Source organism: Xiphophorus couchianus, chromosome 18 (assembly GCF_001444195.1).
Source record: "Xiphophorus couchianus chromosome 18, X_couchianus-1.0, whole genome shotgun sequence".
NCBI classification, from domain to species: Eukaryota; Metazoa; Chordata; class Actinopteri; order Cyprinodontiformes; family Poeciliidae; genus Xiphophorus; species Xiphophorus couchianus.
The window spans coordinates 27,849,028-27,866,933 of NC_040245.1; the positions used below are offsets into that span (position 1 = coordinate 27,849,028).

At 39.7% G+C, this 17,906-nt stretch overlaps 1 protein-coding gene across 1 annotated transcript; it reads left to right on the plus strand.

Annotated features, from left to right (window-relative positions):
* Positions 1-8,463: 8,463 nt before the first annotated feature.
* Positions 8,464-17,882, plus strand: tlcd1 (TLC domain containing 1). Its single transcript, XM_028045857.1, has 4 exons — positions 8,464-9,080; positions 10,366-10,448; positions 12,805-12,887; positions 14,548-17,882. The coding sequence occupies exons 1-4, from the start codon at positions 8,875-8,877 to the stop codon at positions 14,950-14,952; spliced, it is 777 nt and encodes a 258-aa protein (XP_027901658.1). The 5' UTR covers positions 8,464-8,874; the 3' UTR covers positions 14,953-17,882.
* The last annotated feature ends 24 nt before the right edge of the window (positions 17,883-17,906 follow it).

The following is a 17,906-nucleotide window of genomic DNA, read 5'->3' on the forward strand; positions in this document are numbered from 1 at the left end:
TGGTGACAGTATCCTCTTTGTTCTTTATAGACAACTTCAAAATGGCTCAAGCGGGCTCAGCAGATAGAAAATAACAGAACAAATATTGTGTGGAAAAACAACAAAAATAAAAGAAAAATCTCACGTTAAAATTAGATGTCAATGTCTCAAACATGTTTGTTCTTTATTTGGTTTAGCTACTTCCTGATATCATTGCTGAAGTAAACGTCAAACATATTCTTTTGGAGAGAAAAAAAAAAAAGACTCCTAAAAGTACATTTGTTCCAAAAAAAATGGTCGCCTCTGCTTTTAGTTATGCATTCATTGCATAACTTAGAATTACACAGGAAAACTCTGAAATGCTCAACAGATTTGTGGAAAACGTATTAAATAGCTGGAACAAAATGTGCAATAATATAGAGCGTGTGTCAAAACTTCAACAGCTTGAGGTAGAAAGTTGTACAGCAGCTTGGTGGTTCTGCCTCTATGAAATCTCACTATTCATAATGGGAGCAGTTCATCAAGTTCACAGAGAGGGTGTGAGGAGTCTCTGACAATGTTCACAGTCGTGTTCTGGAAGCTTCTCTGAAACAGATCCTGGAGTGAGAAAATGAGAAAAAGAAAGAAAGAGAGATAGACGTTGGTCCATCAGGTTATACTTTAAATAACATTTAACAAAAATGTCTACTAAGGTTCATTTAGATATCCACGTAGTGTTGTTTTCATTTTAAAGGTACAAAACGTCACCAAGAAAGCTACACAACAGTGTGGTCTAAACCTGTTTAGACACGATAAAGAACAAAACTCAAGGAACATCTGCTATTTTATCAGCACAAGCTTGACCTCTCGTCCCATTGATGAAACTAAAACCTGCTGTTTTCCATCACTTGGCTCTGCCTCTCCCTTGAGTGTCAACTGATACACTTTATAAGGCTGCGATAACTACAGTACAAAAAATATCATGGTGTAAAATGACAGAGTACAAGCAAGCAGTTTAATTTTTAAGAAAGGAAGAACAAAACTTACAAAAACCTTGGAGAACTCATGGAGTCAGAGGAGAGAAAAAAAAACAGGACTCCACGAACAAAAACCAGCAGGGTGAAGCAGGAAAGTAACAGGATTTGAAAGGAGGAACCAGCAAGGTGTGACCGAGAATGAGTTGCATATGTACTGGGGAGCTTGATTACTAGAACAAAGAACAGATGGATGATTAGAAATGGGTTGCAGGTGTGAGGGGAGAGAGCAGAAGGAAGGCTGAGGAGAGAGAGAGAAAAAGGCACAGGGGGGGTAGAAATAGACGTAATAAACTCAGAAGGGACAGAACTAAAGTAAAAACAGAAACAAGGCTGATAATCAAATAAAGAGACAAAGGAACACAGATTAATAATGGAGCTGGAGACAAATAATCAAAACCCAGACAAACCCGACAAACTGGTCTGTAATGTATTTTGGTGCTAAGCCGTTCAGTGATTTAAAAGCTAGCAGAGAAACTTTATAATCTATCTATCTTACTGAGACATCAGTCCTTTATTTCTGGAAATGTTCTGCAGGTTATAGAAGGTCGACTTTGCAACTGCCTTCATGTGACTCTGAAGGTTCAGATCTGAGTCCATCACTGCACCCAGATTTTGGTCCTGATCACACGTTTCTGGCTCGTGATCAAGCTGAAGCTGCGAGCTGGCTCTAAAGGTGAAGGTAAATGTAATTTTATTTATATAATGCATTTTCAGCAACAAGGCAATACAAAGTGTTTTACAGGAATTAAAAGGAAATGTAAACAAAATAACAAACCAAAGGAAAGAGCAGAAGAAGAAAAAGAATCTAATGTTGATCTAAAGTATATAAACTAGGTGCTCCTGTTCAGCGTTACTAACTATCCTCTGGTCTAATTCCATGACTGGGTTGGAAGAACAGGAGTCTAAAAAGTAGTGTAATAATGTTGATCCAAACTAAATAAACTAGATACTCCTATTCAGGGTTGGTAGATAAGTATAAGTACGTATCCTCTGGTCTAATTCCTCTTCTGGGTTGGAAGAATAGAAGTCTAAAACGTAATTGCTAAGGTAGTTTTCTGGATTCTAAATTTGTTCTAATCCCTGTTCTGGGTTGCTAAATAAGTGTAAATAAGTAGAAGTATGCTCTGGTCTTCTGGGTTGCTAGATGAGTATAAATAAGTTTTCTCTGGACTTTCTACGTATCTAGATCATACGGAAGAGGATTAGGGCCACAGATCATTCCTCTTTAGGGCCAAAGAAAACAAGTTAATCTTCATTTCTATTCAGCTGGAGGAAGTTATGACATATCCACACGTTGATTTGTGCTAAGCCTTTGTTCAAGGCATAGTTTGTTTTGGAGTCACCTGGTGACATCGTAATGAAAACCTGTGTATCATCTGCATAGCTATGGTTAGTAATCTTATTGCTTCTTTCTAGCTGCAGCAAGCTAGAAACAAGCTACATGCTAGCAGGAGCATGTAGATATAAATAGGAGGGATAAAGATGTGCCAGATGTCTGACTGACACCAGCTTTGCAATAGTCGAGACGAGTTGAGATAAAGGCATGTATTATTCTAAAACCTAGTATTTTCATTCTAGTGAGCGTATAATTTACATTTTTTTCAGAATGTCGTCAACCTAAGCTGCCATTTTTCTAAAGTTACTCATTATTTTAACCTTCCAATCGACTGCCGTTAGGTCTACAACATGAAATATGTTCTTTACCCACGCGGACATAAACAGGGTATGTGAAAAGTTAGGTTGAGATGTCATTTTGTCATTAGTGGGGCATCAAGTGCTGCAGTGTTGCTTCCATATACCTGGTAATTATTAAGCAAACTCCCCATTTCCTACGCAGGAAGGAGGGTCTGTGACCACTGTGTCTTCTGTCTGCCACGATGGGATAATAAATGCTTTGTGCAGCAACAAAGCCCGCTCTGTGTGGTGAAGTACATGCTTCCTCTGTCATTATCAATCTGAAATAATCATGCATTGCCACAAACAATCATCTGCGCATAACCGAACCTTCTCTTCAATCCCTGTCTCTCTCTCTCTTTTTTTTTTCAATAAAGAAGCTCCTCCGATGGAAGTCAGATTAGTCGCCGGTTTCACAAACAATGGTTTGCTCTTTCTCAGGAATATAGTATGGCAGCACCTGAAGGAGCCTTGAGGTCTCAGCGTGCCACTCCTCCGACCCGCTCAGTCACATATTTAACCTTCTGTCAGCAGGCCCGCCGCTCAGTCATCCTGCAGGAATGGAGCGAGCGGCGCAGAGAAACCGATGCCGATTATGAGGTATGAGCCCACGCCTGAGGAGCTTAATCTTTTTAATCTCTGGAGATTTCTTAAAAATAATGACAGGAAGCTGTGGGTGGCTGGTTTTTTTTTTTGTTTGTTTTGTTTTGTTTTTACATGTCACAAAGTCCCTCTTGACATTTGACACAGCAGGTTTCAGCAGCAGATAAATCAGAACCGTGAACTTTAAAGGTGACGAAAGCCTTCTGAACGCGTGCCCGCGCGTCAGTTGGGAACGTGTGCAAACACAGCGCCTTGGAGAAAATATTCACACCTCATTTTTGTCAGGTGACAAACTCAAATTTTGATTTATTTTATTTTGGCTGGATTTTTTTATTTTCATTATTTCCTTATTCTGGTTTGTTCTCCGTTTTCTCTGGACAAGAAAAGGTGCCCTTGTGAAATCTTTTTTAGTTTGTTTCCTTGACAGTGTGTGGTCTGTCTCAATGTAGCATTTTCTAGATTTAAAATGATATTAGGTGTCCCACATTTTTAACTCTGCCTGTATTAATTCTCACAGTAAATACCCTTTCTTTCCTCTCGAGCAGCTGACCCCCCCAAATGTCTGAGAACCCGACTGGACGCATGGGTGTGGTGGAGATATCAGAGCGCTAACTGAACATAATTTTGTTCAGTTTGCTGAGGAGTTCAGGTTTGAGATTTGCAACAACAGACCAATAAGAGCGATCAGATTTGTCTTAACTTAACTCTGTAATCACTGATCATTTAAGAAGAAATTCAAATAAGAATTTAAATTTCTGTCTGCTTATAAATAGCATTAGATATTAAGTTAGCCATATTGAGGAACTCTACTATAGTTATTTGATAATCAAACAGATTATTAATCAGAATTTTCAGACCTAATCAGAACAGTGGCGGCCTCAGAAAATGTAAATATCTAAAATATTTAGGGGAGGACAGCTAAAATAAAAAAGATAAATAATAATAACAATAACAATAATAACAACAACAACAACAATAATAAAAATAATAATAATATAAATCTATAATTTATAGACATTTTTCAGCAGATTTCAAGTGGGGGCTACGGCCCCCGTTACCCTTCCTTGGGGGTGCCACTGAATCCAAATCAGAAGTATTTCGAAGCAGAAATTAATTAAAAATCGAAGTTCGAATTATTTATATTCACAAAACCGATAAATTGCTTGTATCAATTTGTTGTCCACCTTTTCTTTCTATTTAAAAATCAAAGCCTCCACAAAGAAGTAAAACAAACCACGCGGACACATACGGGTTCCTCAACAGATCAAACCGTCTCGAGCTGAGAACAACAGCGCCTGTCCTGAAACATTCTGCTCCAGACTTGGAGATTCATAGAACTCCTGACAAATTACAAGTTTCTGTTGTTCGACAGGACAAAGAGAGCGAAAGTCCTTTGGCGTTTCTCGGCTAGGCGGCCAGGAAACCGAGCCTTCAGTGTTGAGTTACATTTAGTGCAGGTTGTTCTGTTCCACGGGGCCTGTGGATGTTACATGACACGTCTTTCACGCCTGGAGTTCCGGTAGGTCTGACATCTGCAGAGGTTACAAACACCGTCTAATGGAGCACGGTTATATGTCGTGAATTACTTGAAGCCGTTGGAAAGCCAAGCGCTTATAGGTTGTTTTGAAATCAATTAAAGAAATCATCAAAAAGTTTTCTAGTAAGTCACAGAAGAAGATTGAAGTGGAGGGCGCCCTCTGGTGGTGTGATAGGTAACTAAGTGGATGCAGATGTGTGATTCTCAAGGGAAACCTTGCTGCCATCTAATAGACACAGACAGACAGATAGATAGATGGCGGTGTTTTGTATTTTCCATGGACATAGTGTCATTTTCTTTTAGCACAATCAAGTAATGATGGTAGATTCAGCGGTTTTAAAAATGCTGTGTATATATCAAACATGACTTTAAAAAAAATTGACTTTGTAATTTAGCGCCTCTGTTTCTTTAAGAAGCTCCTGCCCTTTTTGACACTCTGCCCTTAGCATGTCATCACAACAGTCCATTTTGCTGTATGCAACCATTCTTAGGACTGTTACACTGACTGAGAAGTAGTTCATAAGATGAGCCCACTGGGTGTTTGCTGATTCTGCTACCGCTAGTCTGGAGGAGCTGAGGTGCTCTGTGAGGCAGAAGCCTGGCTGGAGAGGAGCTTTGTGAAAATAGGAGGAGCTTTGTGAGAGCAAGCATTTTGACACCCCAGAATGGTTGCCGTGGGAGATTCAAGGGTTTCTTAAACACACATCAAGAATCAAATCAACACTAGTATGTTTTTGATGAGGGAATAATGTTATAACATGGTTTAAAGTTTAAAAAAAAAAAAGAAAGAAAGAAAAAAAATTCTACACCCCCTCTGCCCATAAACTGATTTATTTCATTAATGATGAGGTGCACTTCCTTGCATCACCAGACAGCAGAAAGGCCATGCAGGGCTAATACTCAAGGATTGTCGCTCCCTTCCGGTTGACTCAGAGACACACCTTAAAGTTTGTGCAGTCAGGCTGCAAGCTGTCAAGACCTGAAGCAGATAAGTTTCAGTTAAAGACAGAGTGTGTAATTAAAAAAAAATACAAACATGAAAACACATAAAACACAAAATGCAATCATTCGAAATGTGATTACGACAAAGAAGTCTCATTGCCTCCAAGGTTTGTATGAAGCTTAATGTGATCTGATAGGATGCTTCCCCTCTACTTGTATTGTGTACCGTAGAGGGAAACATAACGACAGAAAAAACTGGTTGATGGGTAAATGAGAGGAAAAATAATTACAATTTTACAGTGTTTCAAAATGAAAAGGCTGTAAACACTTTTCCGAACTCCCAAGATAAGTCTGAAGGTTCTCAGAATCACCATTGTCCGTAGCTACCTTTGATAATAGTGTAATCTTAATGAGAAACTGAAATAATAAACTCTAAAACTAGTGTTTTAGAGTTTATGCAAAATAATTATTTAGCTTTCTTATCCAGTATCTTCACTGGCGATTCCTGTATGAATTACAGGGAAACAGAAACATGAAGGACTGAAATATACAACACTGCCACAGGGGGGCGTCCACTCACCAGTGGTCGGAAATGTAAGTAAAGCACTAAGAAAAGCAATAGAAATATTTTCATATTTAAAATCTTACTTAAAATATCTTACTGGAAAAAAGAAAAGACCAATGTTTCCATATTCCTACACAGGTAGGATCATGCCGAACTAGATGTTTTGTTGTGCTATCATCACTGGCTTCAGATGGAAACAAAAAAATAAAATTACCAAAGTCATTTGCAAATTTTTTGGCATCTTCCACACTTTATCTTTCACAAGCAAACTGTCTTCTGACGTCACTGCACAAATTTAGTAATCTGTATTCTCGTAAAATAGGCGCGTGACAACATTCCTCATAAAATCCAATTTAATCCAAAGAACCGTACAAGCATCACACTGATGTGTCTGCCTGTGTGAAGAATGCCAAATCACAACGAATCAATCAATAAATAAGATGTGTCTTTACTGTTACGTTTGTGGTAAACAAATTGGAGCGATTTAATTACGTGGATGAAGTTGTTTCTGTTCAGAGTCATTGCAAATTTGGAAGAAGTCGTCTTGACAGCCAATCAGAGGCCAGGTTCTATAGAACGTTCCTCTCGTCCCGCCCGCTGAATTTGATGGGCGAAGTTGACGGTTTGAATGATGTTCTTGAAATGAAGCCGTAACATTTGAGGCACAGCCTCGGGAAAACTGTCATCAATTTTAAGCACAGCGCTGCCCTCTAGTGGCCAAAATGTGCAACAACAGAGACCGACTACGTGGGCACGTTGAAGTGTGCGGAACAGGCAGATGGCAAATAAAATCACATAAACAAAACAAAAATGATGCGATAGCATTGCTGCTGTAGTAGAACACCTTAAACCCGGCTACATTTAATAAATCAATTCTGTAATGTTTCCAGTTTTCAAAAATGAATGACTTATATTGAAATAGTCATGTCATAAGGTGTTAATAAATTAGAATTTGGGAGTATTCATTCTTCTTTACAGGATGATGGACTTCAATCAGTTAAAAAAAAAAATCGGAACCGTTCCCCTCCAAACCTCTTATGAATTTTTTACGTACATTTGATCAATTCTCGTCTATGTTTGTTTTGTGAGGAGAAAAACAAGCATAGATGAAATATTTTGTCAAATATTTTAAGAATATTTGACAAAATTCTTTAAAACCATTTCTTTATCTGTGCCACTATCTGTGTTTCTAATTTGTCATTTCCAAGTTGAAATTACGAAAATAAATTTGCTTAATAGAAAGACGACAATTTCGGGGGGTTTGGGGGAGAGTCCACGTTTTCGGATAAAAGTTTAGATTTGGCCTGGTTTCTCAGTCATCGGAAAAACCTTTTCCCATCACATGAGGCGATGTATAACCGGATGTTGCTACTTCCGAAAACGAAGAAGAAATAGCATGAGGTTTGTTTATTTTCTCTCGTCAACGTGCAGCTGGCTCCACCAGAGAGTCATTTGAAAGTGTTGAATCCAAAGCTCCTCTGCAAAATCACTACAATTTCCCCCAAGGCCTAAGCTGCTTATCCACCTGAATAAGATTCCAAAGTCTCCTCTGATTGGCTAGCGCCACAGCTGAGTTATAAATGTATCTCGTGTAACTGTTTACGTCTGTCGCTGCCATGATTTTGTAAGGACTTATCGCGTGAACAACCTTATTTACGTGTGATTTTAGTGTAATTTCTTTTTTAATGGAAACGCCACATCCACAAAATTGTTTTTTTTTTGTTTGTTTTTTTTCTTCTTCTTTTTTTTTTTTTTTTTTAAACATTATCAGAATATTAACAAGGACTTGCGCGCATTTGGAATGGAAACGCAGCTTGGTGTTGTTTCTGATGAGAAAACCCAATTACCCAAACCCGCTCGGACCTTGTAAGCGCGTCACGTGCGGCCCATGATCACCGGGGATCATTCTTTCTGAACGGTCTCCACTGATGCCATTTCTTTCTTTTTGTTATTATTATTATTATTATTATTATTATTATTATTATTTGTGACGAGCATATTTCCGAACCGCATTCCAGCAGCAGGAGCAGATCTGGCTTTTGGGAGTTTGTTTTTTTGCGTGACATAATCTCGGTGTGTCTGCCCCTCCTTGTTCCTGCGAGCCGACGGATCAGCCGCGACACCACCCACCCCCACTGCCTTCCTCCCTCCTCCTTTTCTTCCGTCATTCTGCACGGACAGCCGAGCTGAGCGCGGCTCGCCTCGTCATGTTTACGAAGCGCGGCGTGGAGAAAACCACCGTCGTCCCCCTGGAATGATCCGACACGGAATCCCCCCTCCTTCCATCTGCCGGAACCGGACTTGGACCTGTGCGTAAAAACGCGAGACGCGGCAACAGCCAGACACCCGCTGCGCGGTGGTTTGAGCGGAGGATCGTCTCCTCTTCTTCTTTTTCTCCTGCACGACGCTCCCCATCACATACGGAGGGAATCGATCTCATTAAAAACAACAAAAACAAAACAAACAAAAAGCAACAACAAAAACCAAACAAACAACACCAACAACAAAAACAACACCTCCTGTTTTAATTCTAGAGGAGCAGGGACGTAAAGAAGAGCATGGAGGCCCTGCTGCCTGTGCTGAAGAGCCACCCCGGCCCGGCGGTGCTGGTCTGCTCTCTGCTGTTCAGGGTGGCCCACCAGCTGCTGCAGAGGCTGCCCGTCCCCACGGTGGTCCGGCAGGACGCCTTCCGTTCCTGGAAGTGGAAGAACCTGTCCGTGTCCATGGTGCACTCGGTGCTGACCGGGACATGGGCTCTGACCTGGTGAGTGACAGCTCCATCCATCCACCCGCTGCTCCACACTGAGGTAGCATTGTCTTGTCCCCGGTTCACATGATGTAGTACAACGTGTGGGAGAACGTGTGTGTGCGTGTGTGTGTGTGTGTGTAGCAGTGACAGTCTGTGGCAGTCGGAAGAAGAAGAAGGGCATGCTTGAACTGGGACAATGGCATTCTTAGGTGGGGAGGGACACGCGGAGCTGCTTCTGTTGCTGAATTAACGCACGGTTGTTGAGCTACAGACAGAATAAGAAAAGACAAAAAAAAAAAAAATCAACTGGAAAAACCTGATTTCGTATTGTGAAAGCATCAAAAGAGGGGCGGGGAATCGACGCACGTGACTTATCTCCCCACATTAAGAGTCAGCAGTAAAGTAAATACTTCTTTAATTTCTGAATCAGAAATGTGAAGGAATGACTCAGTAACGCATGGCAGGGTTTAGAACCAAGCTTTCACTGTGGGGTGTTTACACACACACACAAAACGTTGGGCTATTAAAGGGACGGTATCATGTAAAATGGGCTTTTTTGAGCTTTTACGTCGAGTTATAATATTATTCCCTCATCAAAAACAGACCTGGAGTGTTGCCTTGATTCTTCCATGCATGTTTGAGAAATCTTTTAATCTCCATGGCAACCAGTCAGCTGTGCAAAACGCTTGGTTGGACCTAGCTTTGCCTCTTTGGAGGATCTAACCTTCCCAGACTGTAATCCATAGAGAACCTTTCCCCTACGACTACACCACGCAGCTCCTTCAGACTAGCCAGCAGTAATTAGCAAACATTTGTTGGACTGTGCATCTGCTGAACTCATTGTAGGAGCTGCTTCTCAGTGGCGCGCTGGCTAAAGGGTTAATGGAGGAGCAATGTTGTGAGGTTGGCATGTCAGAAGAAAGAGCAGGAGTTTCTTAAAGAGACAGAGGCCCGATTTCAAGGCGTTACATTGCAAAGTCAATTTTTAAAGCCATGTTTGATAAATGCAAACATAATCATACATCAAGTGTGGAAAAATGTTCATAATATGTTTTCTCATTGTCAAAATGTTCTAAGTAAAAAAACCTCTGGTGTATACAGCTCAGAGAGGCGCCGTACCTTTCAAACATCCCCTGGAAGCATTGATAGCAGTTGTTGGGGGAAGAAGGTTTTTGAAAGGCCTTTCTTACCGACGCCTCTGCTTAGTCAGGGTTTTCTGTCCGCAAACGAGCCGCTGCCTGTCTGACTCAGGTGAATATTCAGAGTCGTTAATCCGTCCTGTGTGTGTCCCTCTCTGCAGCGTGGTGATCTGGCCCGAGACGCTCAGCAACATCCACGCGTTTCACACCCCTCTGTCCTACCTGCTCATCTGCGTCTCCACAGGTCAGTAAACGCACCTCTGTTTGTTTTATGTGCCAAAACCACATCCATGTCGCTTATAGTTTTTCTCTGTTTTTTGTCACATTACAAACATAAACAATGTAATTAATTAGTTTGATTTTTGGTTCGGTTTATATATATAAACAATATATATTTAAAAAATAAAGAAGCAGTTCAAACGATTGAATTCAGAAGTCACTTTATTAGCAAAAGCACTCCAACGGTGTTAAATATAGTCTGTTTGAATCTAGATGGAAACCTACCAAAAAAAAAACAAACGTTATAATTGTTTTTCGGCCTCATTGCGCCCCTGATAAAGTGTCGCCCAGGGCACGGAGCCATAGTCGAAGCACCACTGATCATCTTTTTCAAACATAAATCTAACCTGTTAGTTAATCAGGTTAGATTTATGGAGAATTTGATTTCACTTTGGAGATCAAATTAAAAGTTTGTTCATGCCTCGCAATGCTTTACATCAAGCAACGCAAATATTATTGTTGCTAACATCATTAAGGAAGATTGATACTTTTTTTAAAAAAGTTGAAACTTTTAAAATTTCACAAAGTGATATTTTATTGGTGAAATGTGAAAATATGAATTGTTTATCATCTGTGCACGTTTGGCAATTGGTTTTATGTTTTTAATTTGTGAAATATGAAGAGAAAACCAAATCCAATTGGATTTTCTCCAGAACAAAAGGGAACAAAAAGGGAAAAAAAAGAGCGTTTTTTTTTATTGTCGTAATGAAGCCTAGGCGCAAATTCAAACTGGAAGACTCTTTTATCCCCACCGGGACCCGTTAATTGAAGCGACCTGCCCACAATCGTCGACCTATCAACGCCGGACCAAGCCACGTCACGTCCAATCATCGACCAAGTCCCAGCTGATAAGGACCTTCATTCATGGCGTCCTTCGCTCTCCAGCCGAGCTCAACCCACCACCACCCCTTCTCCTCCATTTGCCCGGTCCTGAGGCCAGCACCCTTCTTCAATCTCCACCACCAGTGCCGGGCCCTGGGGGATGACGTTCCTAACAGCATCGGGGATGCTCATCTGAAGCCTATCGCTAACGCTGCGATAACCGTTATCCCCAGCCGGGGCCCGAGCGCCAAAGACTTTAAATCCTGTTTGTCAATAAACTCTTCTAATTGTCTTCTCATCTCCGTCTGAGTCTCTCCAGATTGAATTGAATGTGAAAAAAAAAACATGAGGAGAAACGAACATTTTTCTTTTTAAATTTAACATCTGGCTTCTCACTTACTGGAGAAGCCATGACTCATTTTTCCATATTCCTACACAAGCACCTAATTGTAACGCTTGACTAGATGTTTGTTTTGTTATCATTGCTGATCTTCTGGGAAACTTAAAGCTGATGACTGTAGTTTTCCATTTGCAGTTGAAATTTGAAGGCCACTTTTCAGACTTTTATGTTCCAAAGCCTTTTATCATTTTCCTTCCAGGCACCTAACAATTATGTACATAAGATCACAACACAATACCGTACGTTTGTCGTTGGGATGTGTTAAAATACGAAGGGAGGTCTATATCTGAGAAGGTGACGCAATTAAAAAAAAAAGAAGAAAGGTTTTGACTTAAAAACAGCCAAGTTATTTGATCTGTACGTGAGAATATTGAAATGTTACTGCACCCATGGCAGAGTGTGGGAGGAGTTCAACTGCATTTTCCTCCTGTTACAAAAGAAGCGTGTAATTATCTCACTTTCTGTCGTTTGAAGCAGTCGGCAGCTCCTCCTTTAATCCTGACAGGCGAACGCTATGGCCACCGAAAACAACCGTCTCCAGCCTCGGTGGTCTGTTCGAGTCTCTGTTGTGTGTGGTTTGGTTTTCATGTCTCTAGGAGAATACAAGTCTGGTGAAGAGCTTCCCTCCCGCCCCGACAACTGCAAACAGCTCCTCAGAGCCCAAACACAAATGAAATGAGAGGTTAGGCGCATTAACAGAGCAGCTGTTTGTGAGTCATGCTCACCTCAGAGTGGCACTCATAAAATAAATAAATAAATGCATTAATGAAAAAATCCCAGGCAGTGGAAATATTTCAGCTGAATCAGACTGTCACAGTTTAATAACCAAATGAGGAACGTTTAGTTTGCATGTCTGGAATATGATGACTGGAGACATTTTGTTTAACAGTTTAACAGTCACACAAAAAAGAGGAATGTTATTTAATTGTTTTTTTTTAAAAAGCAATAACTCCAATGCAGTAAACTACAGAGGGGTATTAAGTCCAAAATTAAGACTGCAGCGCACCAAGCAGTGGCTACTTTTTTAGTTATTTTTTAATGGAAGGTCCATGTCTTTACCTCACACCACATTAATACAAAACTACTTCCCCCCCCCCAGGTTACTTCGTGCACGATGCAGGCGATATCATTCTGACGGGACACGGCAGAGGATCGTGGGAGTTCCTGCTCCATCATGCGTTGGTAAGATGTTTTTGCTCGTGCTTTTGTTTTTAACTCGATCAAGCTGGCGTTTCTGGTTCCGACAGAATATCTGAGTCACAAGACAAAAGAAAGATAACATCAAGTTCTGCAATGCGTTGGACAGGTTCCCAGGACATGGGGAAAAAAAAAATAGGAGAGTTGAAGTTGACTTGATAGGTTATTAACAGAGAAAGCTTCGCTTTTCCTCTTTTTTCTCAAACAAGGTGTAGATGACAAAAGAAAACAGGATTTCCATTGATGCAGAAACATTGCTGGACTTTTGTCCCGCTTAATGTTTTTTTTTTCTTTAAATATTAATGAATGCTAGTAGAATTTGTACTCAAAATGTGTCCAATAAATCTAACACATTCAACTTTTACTGCAAAAGTATAATCTCACACCGAAAAAATGAAAAAGTCAACTTTTAAACAGATTGTGGCGCTCTTAGATAGGGCTGGACGATATGGCTGAAAAATGTATTACGCTGGAAAGGTTTCACATCAGTAGACATAGATAATTATTAGTGCTGTCTAGGCCTGTTGCAATAAACATAAATAATTGATTGATTCATAAATAAATGAATCAATTAATTGATCAATTAAAACAAACTCAATAATTTCCATTTGTGTGATTTATCGTTTTTCTCTTTTCTTTCTCCTTGTACCAAAAATTGGATGATGCTTTGGTCTCAACTAGCCCTTTTTTTTTTATAGAACAATTTCGCTTACAGAGACGTCATACTTATGTGTGTTTCTGTTTACGTGTTTACTAGTCACGATTTATTACCGTGCTTTAACCATGTAAGCTTGAAATGTAAAGATACACGAAAATCTTTTTTTGTCTCAAACCAAACATCTCAGTTTGGTTTGAGACAAACCAAACTGAGTTTGGGTTGTGAATTCAGGATGGTTTAAAAGAAGTCATTTTGTTTCAAAAGTAACTTAGAAATGTCAACAATAAACTGGTTGTGCTTCAGTGGAAGGTTAATTCATCATTGCAATAAGTACATCCTACTTGGCACACCAGTCTCAATCTCCTCACTCATCTTTTCACTCGCGTTTACGACTCTACATTGCTGACCGCAGTACAAGACCTGCTGCTTTGAACTAGGTAACTCTCCATGGGAGAGATGTTTTATAGGTAATGCGATTAATTGGTATTATGTAATATTAATGCGTTAAACTTTTTAGATTAATCACATGTGTTAATGTTGACAGCCCTAATAATTATTGATTACTTTTTTGTTTTAAATATCTGAAATACTTCCAGAGTAAACTGGTGCCGTGATCTTTCCTTTTTTAGCCACAGCTTTCACTCCACGCTGCTGTTTTTCTTCATTCTCAAACATTTAACTGCGTCTCCACAAGTTACTCAACACATTGTTGCTAGATAACCAAAGAGTCAGTTGGTCTGTTGGTACCACCAACCTAGCTTAGCTAGCCGTGAAAGGTTGAGCAGCTATAGTCTTTCCTTTGAATACATCCCCCAGAATGCCGTGCGGTTCTGGATAAGAGTTCAGGGAAGCTATTGAGCGTTCTATCAGATTATATACTGATATTGATATTGCGATTCATATTGTTAATGATTTATTGTCCAAAACCAAACCCGAGGTTAGCCGTCCGTTGGTACAAACACCCTCACCGTGATGTCCTGTCTCCAGGTGATCTGGTGTTTCCTGTACGCCCTCTACACCCAGCTCTACATTGCCGGTGCTTTGATCGCCCTCTTCGTGGAGGTCAACAGCGTCACCCTGCACTTGCGGCTGATGCTGAAGCTAGCCAACGCTCAGTCCTCCTCCATGTACCACATCAACAAAATCGCCAACCTCTTCACCTACGTCATGTTTCGCCTCGGCACCCAGTTCTACCTCACCTGGTACATCGTCGACAACTACTCCCAGATGGACCGCGGCGGGTACTTCCTCGTCTCCATGATGATGATGAACATCATGATGGTGATTTATTTCTACCGTTTGCTCCGCACTGACTTCTTTCCCCGAAGCAAGAGGTACGCGGGACAGAACGGCACGCACAACAACAACTCCAAGAAGTTTCTCAGCGACTGACCGGGGGGAGCGGTTTACACGACTGCACCACGTACTTAATTTAAGACGGAAAGTTTACAGATTGTGTTGTGTTTTCATACTAACATGTGCTCCTGACAACAGATTCACTGCCAAAGAATAAGCTCCCCAAAACACGTAGCCTTTTTCGGGTGCTGCTTTTACACAGAAATTTTAAAGTAGGAAATTTTAACTAAATTCAACACGAGTTTAAGTGAAAACTGACAAATCCTTGAAATTGTACAAGTTTTGGCGTAATGGACAATGTTTTATTTGTTGGAATACCAATAGGGTTTCTTAGATGTTTTGTAAAAATGTGATCAGCATTTCTCTTGATCACTTTCCTACTGAAGGTTAAAATGGAAGTTTGGAAGAACTCAAGCTTTTGGCCTTTAGATCAATTTTTCTGACCAGCTCATATGAAGCATAAAGTAACTACATAATAAATAAAATGTACAGAGTCGACTAAGTAGCGATAGCACTGAGTGGGATTAACTTCTGTATCAAACTGTGTATAAGCACTGTGTGCTATTGATTAGTATGCATACATAAAAAGTAGGGGAAGCTTGGCTTTATGAAATGGGATTCTTAAATTGACATACATAACATTAATGGAAAGATAATAACAAGCAGTGTGATGTAAATAGATTTTGGTCTGTTTAGTTTTCTATGAGCAGTAATTCTTTTTTAAAAAGTGATCCACTGGCGTCTATGTAGAGGTGACAAAAACCACCTTTAAAGTTATTAATCGTTTGATAATGTAATGCTTGTAAAATGCATTCATTAGCCTTACTTAACAATGAAAAGAATGATGACCATCCCATGTCTATAAGCTAAATATAAAGAATAGGCCACAGATCTTTCCTTTGTACTAATACTAAGGATGGAACTAGTCGGGATGTCAGCAATAGGACAAGAATACAAACAACTTGTACCGCCTAGTTTTCAATGGAAACATACCAACGAGAGAAAACAAATTAATAAAAATAAATTATGTTAAGACCCTGACAACTTCGACCAGAGTGACCATTGTAGCCTATCAGTGAGTGAATGGAACACAGAAGCTAGCATAGCCCATATGAGATTACAGAATTAATGGTTGCGGATTAGAAATTAACTTTAAAAAAAATCCAGTTATTGATTTTATAATAACCTTTGGCTAATTTAAAGAAAAGTGTTGCATTCCTGACACTATTAATGTATATACTTGCAGCTAGCGAGCTAAACGCTAAAGCTACAGGTAGCTAGCTTCTCTTTTATTGTTTAATATGACACTAATTAGTGAAATGTAGTTAACTAGTTAGGTAGTATGTTTAAAGTAGATGATATACAACTTTTGTTTACTTTTCAAAAAGCAATTTTTCTTATTCATTCCCTGTCTAAATGCTACAAGTGAGCTGCCTATTTAGCTTACAAGCATGAGAATGGTACTGATATTTTCATTAAAATCTCTCTCAGAATCAATTATTATTATAACTTAAGCAAAAAAAAAAAAGTAAAAGACATTTAGGTACAGTTACAATTTACCTTCATAGGTGCTAGACGGATTTCCTTATTTAACGTGATGTGGCTAATGTTTTGAATCAGGTTGATTGTTGCTTGCTACTTTAACTGGGCGCTGGATACAAGAGAGGTACTGATATTATTTAGAACTATATTATTTGCTGCCGGATGCCAACATCTTGTGGTAATGTTACACTTGTCCATTGAAGTATATGTTCAGAATATTTCAGTATGTATTTGAAATGGGTAATCGCGTTTCGTCTGCTGCTTTTTGTACAGCACACTCACTATATGGTATGTTGCAATATATTTTACATCTGCATGGGAAAAAGTGTTGGTTTTTTATAGGGTTTTTTGACTAATGTTGTTGACACTTGGAATTTTCTGAATTTGCATTTTAATATTGTATGTGGACCAATCCTTCTGTCTCTATGAAGCCATGTCTCCAGGTATGGCTGAAGAGATGCTGGACTGGACAGAGTTGTTCATGACCAATTGAACTGCTAACATGCTATGATGCAGGATCATTTCTTCTATGACTCTTTGATCAAATCTGTTTCTAACTGACTCCAGTGGAGCTGAAACCGGATCTTTCTGCCATTTGTTCAGAAGGAACCCTGAAAAAAAAAATCTTTCATACCCAGCAGGCAACAGCACAATTGTGTGGTCAGACACTGTGTATCTCTTTTGCTGGTTTGGTTAATAGCGACACTTTGGAGATGATCAACTTTTAAAGATTGAACCTGATTGACGTATGTCTCCTCTTTCTCTTATTTCCTCAGAAATGGATGTAAAACACTTTGTAAATATTTGTCCTCAAGTGCACGTTCCTTTAGATCTTTTTGTCTTTTTCATTTTTAAAGATGTACGTGTTTGTTGGCTCTAAGTGGACTTGATCATTGCATAAGTCGTAACTGCTGATGACAGTAAGATTTTACTGACAAGTTTATTCCTCAGACACAACATTAGATGCCCTCCAGCCTTCCTCATGGAGAGAAACATGGACAAGTTTGGATCCTGAGACATTAGCAATATAACCTTTGATTTATTTCCAAAAAGGCATGAGGACGTTGCAAGTACTAAATCATCAGGGCGTAACAAAACAACCCCCGTATAACTCTCTTTACCAATAGTCAATAGTCATAATGTTGTGGCTGATCGATGTAAACTTTATTTTATATTTCAACCAACGGCAAAAACAAAAGGCATAGACGGAGCTGATGTGCGTCTGACCTTTGCTGTTGTGCCTTCGTACCAAAGTGCCTTTTGAACATAAGCAGAGACTACAATAACTCTAAGTTTCCCACACAATGAAGGGAAGGAGTTGCGACAGTTATTTCAGTTGATCATCAGCACAATAATGTAAATGACTCTTGTATTAAAAGTGTCTTTCGAATCACTGAGTGAATAAAAAAAAGTGTTTAAAATCACGCCCTGCGACAGACTGGCGACCT

Bases quoted from the DNA above. Each gene is read 5' to 3' on its own strand.
- tlcd1 (XM_028045857.1), top strand. From the start codon at position 8,875: ATGGAGGCCCTGCTGCCTGTGCTGAAGAGCCACCCCGGCCCGGCGGTG. The intron at 10,449-12,804 runs GTCAGTAAACGC...CCCCCCCCCCAG, and splicing joins GCTCATCTGCGTCTCCACAG to GTTACTTCGTGCACGATGCA. The intron at 12,888-14,547 runs GTAAGATGTTTT...TCCTGTCTCCAG, and splicing joins TCCTGCTCCATCATGCGTTG to GTGATCTGGTGTTTCCTGTA.